This window comes from Colossoma macropomum, unplaced genomic scaffold (genome assembly GCF_904425465.1).
Source record: "Colossoma macropomum unplaced genomic scaffold, Colossoma_macropomum, whole genome shotgun sequence".
Classification (NCBI taxonomy): domain Eukaryota; kingdom Metazoa; phylum Chordata; class Actinopteri; order Characiformes; family Serrasalmidae; genus Colossoma; species Colossoma macropomum.
The window spans coordinates 44040480-44053096 of NW_023494785.1; the positions used below are offsets into that span (position 1 = coordinate 44040480).

The following is a 12617-nucleotide window of genomic DNA, read 5'->3' on the forward strand; positions in this document are numbered from 1 at the left end:
TCATGTGCAATATTCCATATGCAACACATGAAAAATATCCTTACAGCATAAAGATGTTTTGCTTTTTTTATTATTTATAATGTTTATATTGTTAATTTTGTGACAGTTTATTTTTTATCTTTGGTATTATAAATAGTGTAAACAATAATAGGTAAAAAATTGTAACATTTATAAGTTTTTAACAAGATTAATAACTTGTCTGTCAAGTCTGTTATTGACGCTTCTTTTTCTTGAGTGCCTTGTTCTCCTTTTGCTGCTGTAGCACTGTAAATTTCCCCTGTTGTGAGACTAATAAAGGATCAAATCCACCTTATTTTAAATCAGTTTTTTATGCATTCAGCTTTCAAGCAAGATGCCTCTATGAGTCGGCAGAATGAATGAATTTCCCTGAGGGTTGTTTCAGCTGCAGCCTTTTTTCTGAAAAATGGCCATCCTGGTGGTCTTTGCTAGGGCTGGGCAATATGCCAATATTTATCATTATCATGATACATCAAATCACAGTATGTTTTTCTGAGCATATTGTGGATATTGCCGTTACTTTAAGACCTCTGACTAACTGCAAATGTTGTTCAAAAGAGAGCTTAATTAGTCTGGCCTAATTTGATTTAGTGGAATACAGTAGGTGAAATGTTGAATAAAAATAAATGTCTGTTCCAGGTTTTTGACATACTGTGTATTGTGAAATTTTTTTACTATTCTTACTATAGATTTACATCTGAGGGTGACACTACGACTATGCAAACGACACTACAGTGCAAGCGGCTATGCAAGACTGTTATTCTCTTGGTGGTGATAATATCAGAATTTCTCTAGAAAGCAGTAATTGACAGTGATGATCGCTGGGGTTTGTCATGAGCTACACAGATACTGATATGTTTGTTTTCAGTATATATTAACTCACCTGCCAAAACTGTCTTTCTTGTTGAAGTCCGCCCCCGTGTTTAGGAGAAGATTGAGACAATCTAGGTTCCTGCAGAGTGAAACCGAAGTTTAAAATCAGGCAAACAGCTGAAACAGCTGTCAATCCATGAGTTCTTAACCAGAGTACAATTAAATTCAAAACCTAAATAAATAAATAAATAAATAAATAAATAAATAAATACTCACCCTCCGGCTGCTGCAGCATGTAAACAGGTCCTTCCAAGGTCATCAGGGGTGTCGATATCAAAGCCTGTTAAAATATATGATGAAGCTTAGACATGTCTACAAGACGATACACAGTTCTAGGTCATGGCGTTCGACTGGGCCACAAAGCGATGACTTGCATGGTGAAAGCAGAGTTTGCCTAGGCTGAGAGAACTTCGCACCATGAAACTGGAGTTCGACCCGGCCGCAAGCCGCGGACTTCGCAGTGTTAATGTTTGACTTGGCCATGGGCCAAAGGAGTCTGAATTGAGAAAGTGAAGTATGACTGAGCCATGCACTGGGTATGTTGCATTTTGAAAGCAGAGTTTGACTGGGCCACAGAACCTTCCGTTATGAAAAGTGGAGTTTGACCGGGCCGTGACCTGGGGAATTTACATCATGAGAGCAGAGTTTGACTGAGCCGCAGAACTTTGCGTTGTGAAAAGTGGAGTTTGACCGGGCCGTGACCTGGGGAATTTACATCGTGAAAGCAGAGTTTGACTGAGCCGCAGATATTTCAGCTATGAAAGTGGAGTTTGACTGGGCCGTGAACCGGGGACACTGCACTGTGAAAAAGTCTGACTGGGCTGCAGAACTTTCAGTTATGAAAGCAGAGACTAACTGGGCCATGCACTGGGGACTTTGCGTTGTGTAAGTGCAGTTTGACTGGGCTGCGAGTCGGGAACTTTGTACTGTGACAGCTATTACATTATGCAGTTCTACCCACAAGGCTAGTGTACTGGAGGGACGGCTTTACCGGAGGAGAGCAGTTTGCGGCAGCAGTCCGAGAAGCCACTGAGAGCGGCCAAGTGCAGAGGAAACATGCCGTGGACTCCCCGCCTGAAACAGACCGGAAATAACTCAGAAAGGAACCTCCAACTGGGGATGTAATACAGAACTGTGAAAGAGGGGTTTTCTCACTTCGAGGTGTCGGCTCCGTTGGTAATGAGCGTGTTGATGAGGAGCTCATGTCCGTATCGTGCTGCGATGTGCAGGGGCGTATTTCCATTTTTATCTTCACAGTCTATCTCAGCACCTGCAAGAAACAACAGGGGACACTTCATTAGATTATGAATGGATCTTATTAGAAATGCACAGAACGAGAGCTAAAAAAATCTTCATGTTCCCATCATTCTACTTCATTATAAACGACAGAGACTGCCCAGTTTGATCTCTGCGACTGAAGAACAGAGGGGTCGTTAGAGCAGTTTTAGACCCGGTACTCACCGTTCTGAATGAGCGCCTGAGATCGCGAGAACCTCCCGTGAATCGCAGTCATGTGCAGAGGAGTTTTCCCATCTTTGCTCTAGAAGAAGATTATTAATAATAATTAAAATGTAGACAGCAGTTATCGTAAAGCAGATTACAGAGTGGAGCCTAGACATTTAAAAGCTGTTCTCAGGCTTTGCAATCAAGCATGAGGTTTGTGTATCAACATAATATAAAATGCGTAAAATATTTATTACCTAAACATAATAAAGTAGTGCAGTTCAGGCGAGATAATGTGGACGTCTAAACCAGATTTTATTTCATTGCTGCTGGAACAAAAATCTCATCTCCATTTTTGCCGTTTTTAAATGGACCAGCAGAAATGATCCAAAACAGCAAACAGCAAAAGATCTTTTGACAGTAACTTACACTGAAAGTTAAGAATATTTTTATTTACCTGAATAAAACATCTACTTATATAAATAAAAGAATATATTGCTGGTGTCCAAAGAGAACCAAGTATTTCCGAAACTGTAACTGTCCAGGACAATAATGTTCTTTACTTTCAATGCAAGTTAAGTTCTGGGGCATTTTTATTGGTCCATTCATCATGAAATTTGCACACAATGTAAAGGAAAACTACTTTCATGATGTAGCAGTGATGAAGAAAAGTATATACGTATGTGTTTTACATATATTTTAAAAAAGAGATTCCATACAGTAATCTTTTTAAAGGCCCTAGATGATGAAATGTACGGTATGTATGTATATATAGATAAAAATATGTAACACACATGCACACACATTTTATACACACACACACGTATATACTTTTCTTCATCATTCCTACATCAAAGCCAGTCGTCTTTTACACTGTGTGAACATTTCATGATGCATGGACCAATTGAAATGCTCAAAAACTTACACTTAAAGAATATTTTACACTACATAAGGTAATTTGATTATTCCGGCTAGCCATACAGTCACATCTAACTTAATTCATTTGAAATTTTGTTATTTTATAAAACCAGTAAGCCAGATGAGGATGTGTGCTGTACAGTGATATCACCACAACTAAGGGGGTAATAAAATCACCGTAATCCACAACCTTACTGCACTAATTAGTCAGGGCTATTAATATATCAGCCCCAACAAGGAATTAATTACCAATAATTGTTATTGGCTCAGACTGCTATGTCTTGATTCACGGTTCCTCTGAGTCTCTGACCTTGATGTTGACGTCAGCTCCGTTTCCAACAAGCAGCTCGAGGCAGAGCGCTCCGTGGCGCGAGGCGGCCGTGAAGTGCAGCGGCGCGAAACCCTTCTCGTTCACCTGATTGACGTTGGCGCCGCACTCGATCAGCTCGTTCACCACCACGTCCTGCCCGTTGTAGCAGGCCACGTGCAGCGGGGTGTTCCCATACGCGTTCGGCTCGTTGATCTGCAGAGAGAGAACGGGTTCGTACGGTCAGGGCAGTTAAAGGGCCCGTTTCCCCCACACCCCCCCCCTCCGTTAGAGGACCACTTATGATTTCTGTGAAATTTCATGAAACAAAACCAGCCATAATGACCACTTTACAACCTCTCTTTATCTCTTAGAATTAAACAGGATGTTTTGGTTACTGTGCCTTTAAGACATGGAGCATGGGTGGAGCATGGGATTTGATGACATCACAAAAACAATGGATTCAAAACAGGCTGCAGATTAGTTTCTGTATGTGTAGCAAACTCTTTATTTCAGGCTTGTTTAAGATTGCTGGAAAAAATATTTGTGCCATGATTGTGAGATCACAGCTAGAGCTGTCAGAATAAAATATGACATCTGAATATTCATCAAACACAATGAGAAAAAAAAGAACAAAAATAAAACAAGCGAACGTTTGTTCTCTGCTGGGGCTCCCAATGTGTTCCAGGCCAACTGGTTACAAACATTATCACAAATGACCAGCAACCAAATGGAGGAAACAACATCTCATTGCTGACCGTAAACAAGCAAAACAAACAATTTATTTAGGTTCTAATTAAAACACTAACGGGTTTTACATACTAGAAGCTGATGTCTATGTTTACTTTATTTTACTTTATAAACTGAATAATGCAAATTGGCAGAAATACATTCTCTAAAAAAAATAAAATAAAAAAAAACACTACACAATGTAGAATACTGATAAAGGTGATATGGCAAAAATATTATACCATGTCACAATATTTATTTTTTCAACCTGATCAGTTGTAATAGAGAAAAAAGAACCAGTAGTGCTACATTTTAAAAATAATACAAAAACTGTGAACACTGATTTTTATTCAGCAGTTTTCATAATGTGCTGCACTAAATCCAGTTAAATGGGACTAATTTTCTCTCTTTATAATGAAACACGCAGTTGTTCTACAAGTACGGACGATTCACAATGTTCAGAAAAGCATTGTACTATGATGTAATTTATCAGAATAATGATATAAACTGCCATACTGCCCAGCTCTAAGCACTGACGTGGGGGTTTTATGGATTAATCATTGTTAACGATAAGACAGGTTGAAAACTACTGATTTAAAAAAACTGAGCTTTTGAGGTCACTTGACAATTGAAGCTGAGCACCCCCTGGTGGATTTAGGAGACATATTATTGACTTGGAAATCTGGTGTTCACTGTAGTTATACGGTATTTTCTTTGGATAATAATAATAAATCCAAATATTTTCAAAAATATTTGACAAAAAATGGAATTTGATTCTGATCAGATGTCAGCGTGCTGTGTTAAAGCTGTATGAATGGACACAATAAGCTTTATCAGAATAATACTTTTAATAATTCAATAATATTATTTTTCATGTGTATGTAGGCTGACGAGTGTTCAACAAGATCGCTGGGTAACATACCGGTGCTGGTGTTGGTCAGAAAAAAAAACAAAAAACAAACAAAAAATAAAAATCAAACAAACAAACAAACAAAAAAAGCACTACAGTAAAAAAAGAAGAACAAGCGACTCACGTCCACCCCCAGGTCCAGCAGGTACTTCACTACACTGATCATCCCACTAGAGGCCGCTGCGTGCAGAGGAGTGTACGCCTTCTTATCCTTACACATCACCTCTGCACCATGAGACACCAACAACTTCACCACCTCTAAATGACCTGAGAGAGAGAGAGAGAGAGAGACAGAGAGAGAGAGAGAGAGAGAGAGAGAGAGAGAGAGAGAGAGAGAAAATGATTAAAACTGAAGATGTTACGCAGGTGTTTAATAGAGACACCAGAATGTGTTTAATTATCAGTTAATTGTGTTTACAGCTGCAGAACCGAATGACACAGTGCCTTAAACTAATATATATAAAATATTACTTATTTAATATTAAATGTATGTGTATGTACATCTATTACATATCTCCATATTTGTATGGGTGTATAGATGTGTATAGATGAGTTTACACTGTGCATATTTTATTTATATACATTTTTTCCGCTTTAAATATTCTATTAATTGCTTTGGCAACAACTGTTCATTCTGATTCATGTCCATAAAGTTAATTTGAAGTTAAAGGAGAGAGGGAGGGAGGGAGAGAGGGAAGGAGAGAGAGAGAGAGAGAGAGAGAGAGAGAGAGAGAGAGAGAGAGAGAGAGAGGGGGGAGAGAGAGAGCAGAAGAGACAGAAAAAAAGAAAAGAGAGAAAAGAAAGAAAAACAGAAAACAAGAGAGAAAAAAGAGAAAGAAAAAGAAAAAGGGGAAGAGAGAGTAAGAAAGAAAGGAAGAAGGAGAGAAAGAGGGAGAGAGAGAGAGAAAGAGGGAGAGAGAGAGAGAAAGATAGGAAAAAGAGTAGAGAGAGCGATAGAGAGAGCGACAGAGAGAGGAAAAAGAGAGTAGAGAGAGTGATAGAGAGAGAGAGAGAGAGAGAAAACAAAGAGGGGAGAGAGGTAGGCAGATAGAGAGGAAAAAGAGAGTAGAGCGATAGAGAGCGAGCGATAGACAGAGCGAGAGAGAGAGAGAGAGAGCGTGCGATAGAGAGAGCAAGAGCGAGAGAGAGAGCAAGAGAGGGAGAGAGAGGGAGAGAGAGAGAGAGCAGAAGAGACAGAAAAAAAGAAAAAAGAGAAAAGAAAGAAAACAGAGCAAAAGAAAGAAAAACAGAAAACAAGAGAGAAAAAAGAGAAAAAGAAAGAGAAAGAGAAAGAAAAAGAAAACAGGGAAGAGAGTAAGAAAGAAAGGAAAAGGGAGAGAAACGAAAACAGAGAGAGAGAGAAAGAGGGAGAGAGAGAGAGAGAGAAAGATAGGAAAAAGAGTAGAGAGAGCGATAAAGAGAGCGATAGAGAGAGAGAGGAAAAAGAGAGTAGAGAGAGTGATAGAGAGAGAGGAAAAAGAGAGTAGAGAGAGTGATAGAGAGAGAGAGGAAAAAGAGAGTAAAGAGAGCGATAGAGAGAAAACAGAAAGAGGGGAGAGAGGTAGGCAGATAGAGAGGAAAAAGAGTAGAGCGATAGAGAGAGAGCAAGCGATAGACAGAGCGAGAGAGTGAGAGAGAGCAAGCGAGCGATAGAGAGAGAGAGCAATAGAGAGAGCGAGAGAGTGAGAGCAATAGAGAGAGAGAGAGAGCAAGAAAGAGAGAGCGAGCGAGCGTGCGAGAGAGAGCGAGAGAGTAGAGCTGATAGCTGCTGTGATCTCAGCTCAGAGTAAAGTCAGTCAGCCTGCACATGCAGAGACTGCAGTTCAGACAGAGTCTCACCCATATAGGCGGCCCAGTGAATCGCCCGCCGGTCCTTCTTATCAAACGCGTTAATGTTGGCTCCTCTGGACAGCAGTAACCTCACCATCTGTCACACAGCACAGCTTTCACACTCACGGCATCACAGAGCGTTTACATCCGACTCTTTACCCTCCCTAACAGGAAATTACCAGCTGTACCATCGTTATACTTCTCCATACTCACAGAAACCGTTTCTCATCCTGATCTCCACCTGCTGCGTCTGTAACACACAGCTGATCACCAGACAGTCACGTCTGTACGTTTCACTGAACTTACAACACAACTGACTAAGATTACGTTCACACGGCAGGTAAAAGTGGCCAAATCCGATCTTTCTGTCCGTATGTGACCCAGATGTGTGTCAGTGTGAACAGATAAACACGCTGAATCTGACATTTTCAGTTCCGATTTGAGACGCTTTCATATGTGGTACTGAAATCTGATATCAGCAATTCTGAACAGCCAGATCGGAATTCATGCGACTTTTACATCAATCCAACTCGACATTCGTCATAATTTCTGTCTGAGACAGTAGCTGCGTTCCAAAGCCTAGGCTGCATTTCTCGGCCGCTACGTCACAGCAGGCCATTCCAAAGTAAAGGACCCTACATTCTGAGGGATTTCAAGGATGCATCAGCCTCGTTAGGACTGCTCCGTTAGTGTGACCAATAGGCTACTTCATAGGACAGTCCTACCTGCACTACCTCGGCTGCAGCCCAGGCTTTGGAAAGCAGCAATAGTTTTGAGGCAAAGTAGTCCCCAAAGAAAACTTATTATTTCAGGTTTTTTTTGGTGCTTTTTCAAATTTCGGGCTTTACCATTCAGTTTTTTTGTGAATTCGTAAAAAACTGGTGGACGGAAAAGTCGCCAGTGAGCTTTCGGTAAAACGTGTGGAGACTACGGATGTGGCAGGTAGAGATCAGGAAGCAAAATCCTGGAGTATTCCTTTAAATAAGGTCTCCATGGAGAGGGTCAGAGAGGTGTGGTGGGGTGCGAGGCGTGTACTGACCTCCAGGTGTCCGCTGAAGGCCGCGTGGTGCAGGGCGGTGCGGCCCGCCCGGTCCGACACATTCACGTTGCTGAGCAGTGGAACCAGAGCCTCGGCGCAGCGCACCGCTTTATTTGCCGCGGCAACGTGCAGCGGCGTCTGCCAGTTCTTGTCCCGCGCGTTCACGTCCGCCGAGTGCTTCAGTAGAACCTGCACCGCCTCCTGCAGGACACAGCAAAACACAGCTCTCTCACTGAGGGCAGACAAACGCAACAGTCTGAAGCTGCTGTGACTTTTTTTAAAAATTCCTGCTTAATTAAACGGTTAAGATGTAAACCGAGTCGTTCAGAGTGGTTTGGTGTGAAACGCTCCGTTCTAGAGAAACTCAGAGTCAGAACTGTTCACAGTGGTGGTGATAGGAACCAGACGTCCACCTCTAAAAGCTCCCTCACAGAAAGTTACTACATGAAATGGTTATGAATTCACTGCCTGATGACTGAGACACTGTTTTACGATAGTTTAGAGAACTTAAACTCCATTCATGGTGGAGGGATACATGCAGGGCGCTGTGAGGCAAAATAGTCCCCAAAGAAAACTTATTATTTCAGATTTTCCACTATTTTCCATCATCAACATTCCATATAAACTCAGACGACTCGTGTAGGTTCACTGGTGGTTCTGGATAGTAAATAAAATGTCTATATCTGTGTTGTAGTCATGGCGACCCCTGGTTCCTATCACCACCACTGTAAAGACATCTGAACCATTTCACACCAAACCACTCTGAATCTCTCTGTTCACATCTCACACACTGAAAAATCAGTGACATTCCCCTTTAATTAATTACAACTGATAATAATATTCAGTAAGGTACATACGCAAATGAAAAAAGTAATGAAAATGAAAGAATGTATGAATAAATAAACAAATAAACAGATAAATAAATAGCTTGGTTTGTTGTTTTCTACTGTGTAACAGCTCCTCCAGATACATTTGTGTATTCAGTGTATTTTTAAAAATATTTCTGACTCGTATCAAAATTATCAAATCAAAATTGGGGCACAAATATGTACTGAAGTGTTTCTTAAAAATTTTAATAAAATTATGAATAATTATGTTATTCATTCAGCCTAATGAGAAACTGTAGAACAGACTCAGTTTATATCACAATACCTACATTTAGAGTCAGTTATTCATTCAACCTAATGAGAAACTGTAGAACAGACTCAGTTTATATCACAATACCTACATTTAGAGTCGGTTATTCATTCAGCCTAATGAGAAACTGTAGAACAGACTCAGTTTATAGCTGAGCAGGTCAGCAGGGAGAGTGTGTTATGTACGTGTAAGGTAAGGTAATTAACTCTAGTAGTACCTCACTGCAGGAGGCCACTGCCCGGTGCAGAGGAGTCAGCCACTTATTGTCTTTGGCATTCACTCTCGCTCCTACAGAGAGACGACACAATCGCTCAGCCACCACATTCAAATCAAAAGGAACATTCAAATGAGGAAAAAACAAATAAGGCACGATATAACCTTAACGTCTTAACCCGCCAACGTCCCGTCCACATAACACAGAGAGGAACAGCAGAGCAGAGCAAAGCTGACTGCCCGTTTACCTGATAAAACCAGCAGCTCTATGATTTCAGCGTCTCCTAAATACGCAGCAGCGTGCAGCGGAGTCCTCTTCTCGTTATCCTGGAGTGGACGGGGAGAAAGACGTGTCAAACATAATGATGAAGGTCTGTGAGTGACATACTCTGTAAAAAATGCACATATGCGCTGATCTGACGGTAGGACTGGGCGATAAAACGATAACGATAATTATCACAATAAGAAATGTTTGATAAGTTTTCGATATAACACACCGTTCTCACTTCCACATTCAGCGACGGCCCTGGTGGCGTTTTCTACGGCAAGGAAAGTGACACTACTCTGCTTTCGCCATGAGAGGACGCACTTCCGAGTTTCTTGACATGATTAGAGAGGGAGGGGCGACGAGTAAAAAAGGGTCGCCAAATATACCTTTGCAACGTACGAAACGTGGAGTTATATATTCCCTGTCTGAGTGGAGCGACCGGCGATCTGCTCTCCTGTGACCGAGACCACCTTATTAGTCCCACAATGGGGAAATTTCACCTCCGCATTTTAACCCATCTGTGCAGTGAAACACCACATACACACTAGTGAACACACACACTAGGGGGCAGTGAGCACACTTGCCCAGAGTGGTGGGCAGCCCTATCCACAGCGCCCAGGGAGCAGTTGGGGGTTGGGTGCCTTGCTCAAGGGCACTTCAGTCACGTACTGTCGGCTCAGGCGATCAAACTGGCGACGTTCCAGTCACAAGGCTGTTCCCTAACCTCCAGCCCAGGACTGTCCCAGTTTAAACGAAAGTAAACTGGGGATGCTGTATGTGTGCCATTGGGGAATGGGAGAAAGCTAGCTGTTTTTAGCAGCTGGCTAACTTGAAGCAGCACTCCGTCACTCACACAGCACGACGAATTAATGTTACTGTAGATCAGACAAGACAAAAAAAGCACCGATTTCAGTTTAAACGTTCCTAAAAGGAGGACTCTGTTTGTCTGGTGTGAGAGATTCACACTGCAGTTAAAGCTTTTACACAGTGAGCGTCAGATACACTGCGGTTCACCCCTCAAACTACTACGGTAGAACAGAGGAGTCCAGTCGTCGCTAGCTGGTGTCTGTATACTGTGATATGCTCTGACAGGGACGTGGTGGGAGTGATGGCAGTAAGGTGGTGTGATCCATCACTGACGTACTGAGCCAGCTAATGTTGGCTGTTCGTGTTAAGCTGACATTGTTGAGAAAATGGTTTAGCACTTGTAACCACATAGCCGAGCTCTCGATACCAGACAGCTAAAATAAGCTGTTTTCTTTCTTGAACTATGACTGTTAGAAAACTTCAGCTGTGCTTTTCCAGCTGGTAAAAACAGCTCATCAGACAGATCTGTGAAATGCATCACTGTTTGCTGAGTGTTTGTCGTGTTCTGACCATGTAGGAATGTTTGAAACAGCAGTTAACCACCCAGGAGCAGAAATCAGCCTTCAAACTTGAAAGAAATAATGATTTGACATTTATCGCGACATGTATGTATCGATATCGACTGATATGAATTTTTTTATCATGGTAAGATATTTGGCCATATCGCCCAGCTCTACCTGAAGGGGTTGACTGAACTGCAGGACTTCTGCCCTGTATGATTCTTTAGGAAAAATTCAAATCAAACTGGCTGTTCACAAAACACTGAGTGTATTTACATGCACTTAATAATCCGATCATTATCAGATTTCTGCAGTTATCTGATTATGTGGGCATGGAAACAGATTTCTCAGATCGGACTAAGGCCTAGAAATCCGATTAAGAAATGTGATAAAGATTTAGGCTCAATTCCATTTCTTCTTTTCACCCCTACCCCTTGTTTTCGAGTGTCTCCTTGCCCCTTGGAACTGAGTTACAGGGTAGTGGTTGAAATCTTCCCTCTGAAATGGGACCCTCAAATAAAAAGAGCATCACTTCATTAACAGCTACTAGCGCTGCTCTGTAGGCGACCCTGCCAGTCTGCAGTGACAGCAGAGGAGGGTAAAGTTCAGCTCCTCACTGCTGGGCTTTAGTTACATTTAGGGCATCATATGATCTTCAAAGAGGGGGGAAGCTGAAAGTTTGACGGAGCAACAGTAACAACAGTAACCGGGATTCAAGAATTTTGAAATCAATTCATGTCAGATATTAACGCAAGTCCAGAGAGACAACGAGGTAGTTATAATTTTCTGGATTGTTATTGTTAATTAACACATTAATTATCTTGTTATCTGAACATAAAACTGTTATCTTAAGATAATGAGTTAATCATAGTGTGATCAAGATATCAAAGTTGTTATCTTGAGATATTTATCTTGTTCAAGATAAAAGTTCTTAAGATAACGAGTTAATCATCTTCTGATCTCACATATAACAAGTTACTTATCTTGTTATTTCAAGATAACAAAAGTTGTTATCTTAAGATAACGAGTTAATCATCTTGTGGTCTCAACATATAACTTTTTTGCTATTTCAAGAAAAAACTTGTTAAGATAAGTTAATCATCTTGCAATCTCAAGATAAAGTTTTCTTGAGATAATGAGTTATTTATCTTGTTATCTTGAAATAACAAGTTACTTATCTTATTTCAAGATAAAGTTTGTTAAGATAAGTTAATCATCTTGTGATCTCAAGATAAAGTTGTTATTTTGAGATAGTTATTTATCTTGCTGTCTTGAAATAACGAGTTACTTATCTTGTTATCTCAAGATAACAATCCAGAAAATTATAGCAACAGCTCATGGCCTCTCCGGACTTTCCGTAGACATTAACTTCCCAAGTGACGCTCAAATTAGCCACTAAAACGAAAAAGATAACGCACTGAAATCTTACCTGTATGTTCACATCCTCCTTCTTGAATATGAGGGACCGGACTTCATCCGGGTCAACATTGAATATAGCTTTTAGCAGAGAAGGCTGAAAGATAAGGAATTCACCAAGTTAAGAAGAACCAGGACAGAGAAAATAC

The 12617-nt window shown here is 41.0% G+C and overlaps 1 protein-coding gene across 2 annotated transcripts in view; it reads right to left on the reverse strand.

Annotated features, from left to right (window-relative positions):
* ankrd28b (ankyrin repeat domain 28b) overlaps positions 1-12617 on the reverse strand; it is a 48990-nt gene that overhangs the window by 24323 nt on the left and 12050 nt on the right. For both annotated transcript variants that reach the window (XM_036596204.1, XM_036596212.1), the window contains exons 2-13: positions 12482-12565; positions 9666-9744; positions 9422-9492; positions 8068-8268; positions 7038-7125; positions 5323-5465; positions 3563-3775; positions 2353-2431; positions 2047-2161; positions 1883-1965; positions 1108-1171; positions 902-970 (exon numbers count right to left, since the gene is read on the reverse strand). In XM_036596204.1, the coding sequence (XP_036452097.1) occupies positions 902-970; positions 1108-1171; positions 1883-1965; positions 2047-2161; positions 2353-2431; positions 3563-3775; positions 5323-5465; positions 7038-7125; positions 8068-8268; positions 9422-9492; positions 9666-9744; positions 12482-12565 (1289 nt within the window). The remainder of the gene's footprint in view (positions 1-901; positions 971-1107; positions 1172-1882; positions 1966-2046; positions 2162-2352; positions 2432-3562; positions 3776-5322; positions 5466-7037; positions 7126-8067; positions 8269-9421; positions 9493-9665; positions 9745-12481; positions 12566-12617) is intronic.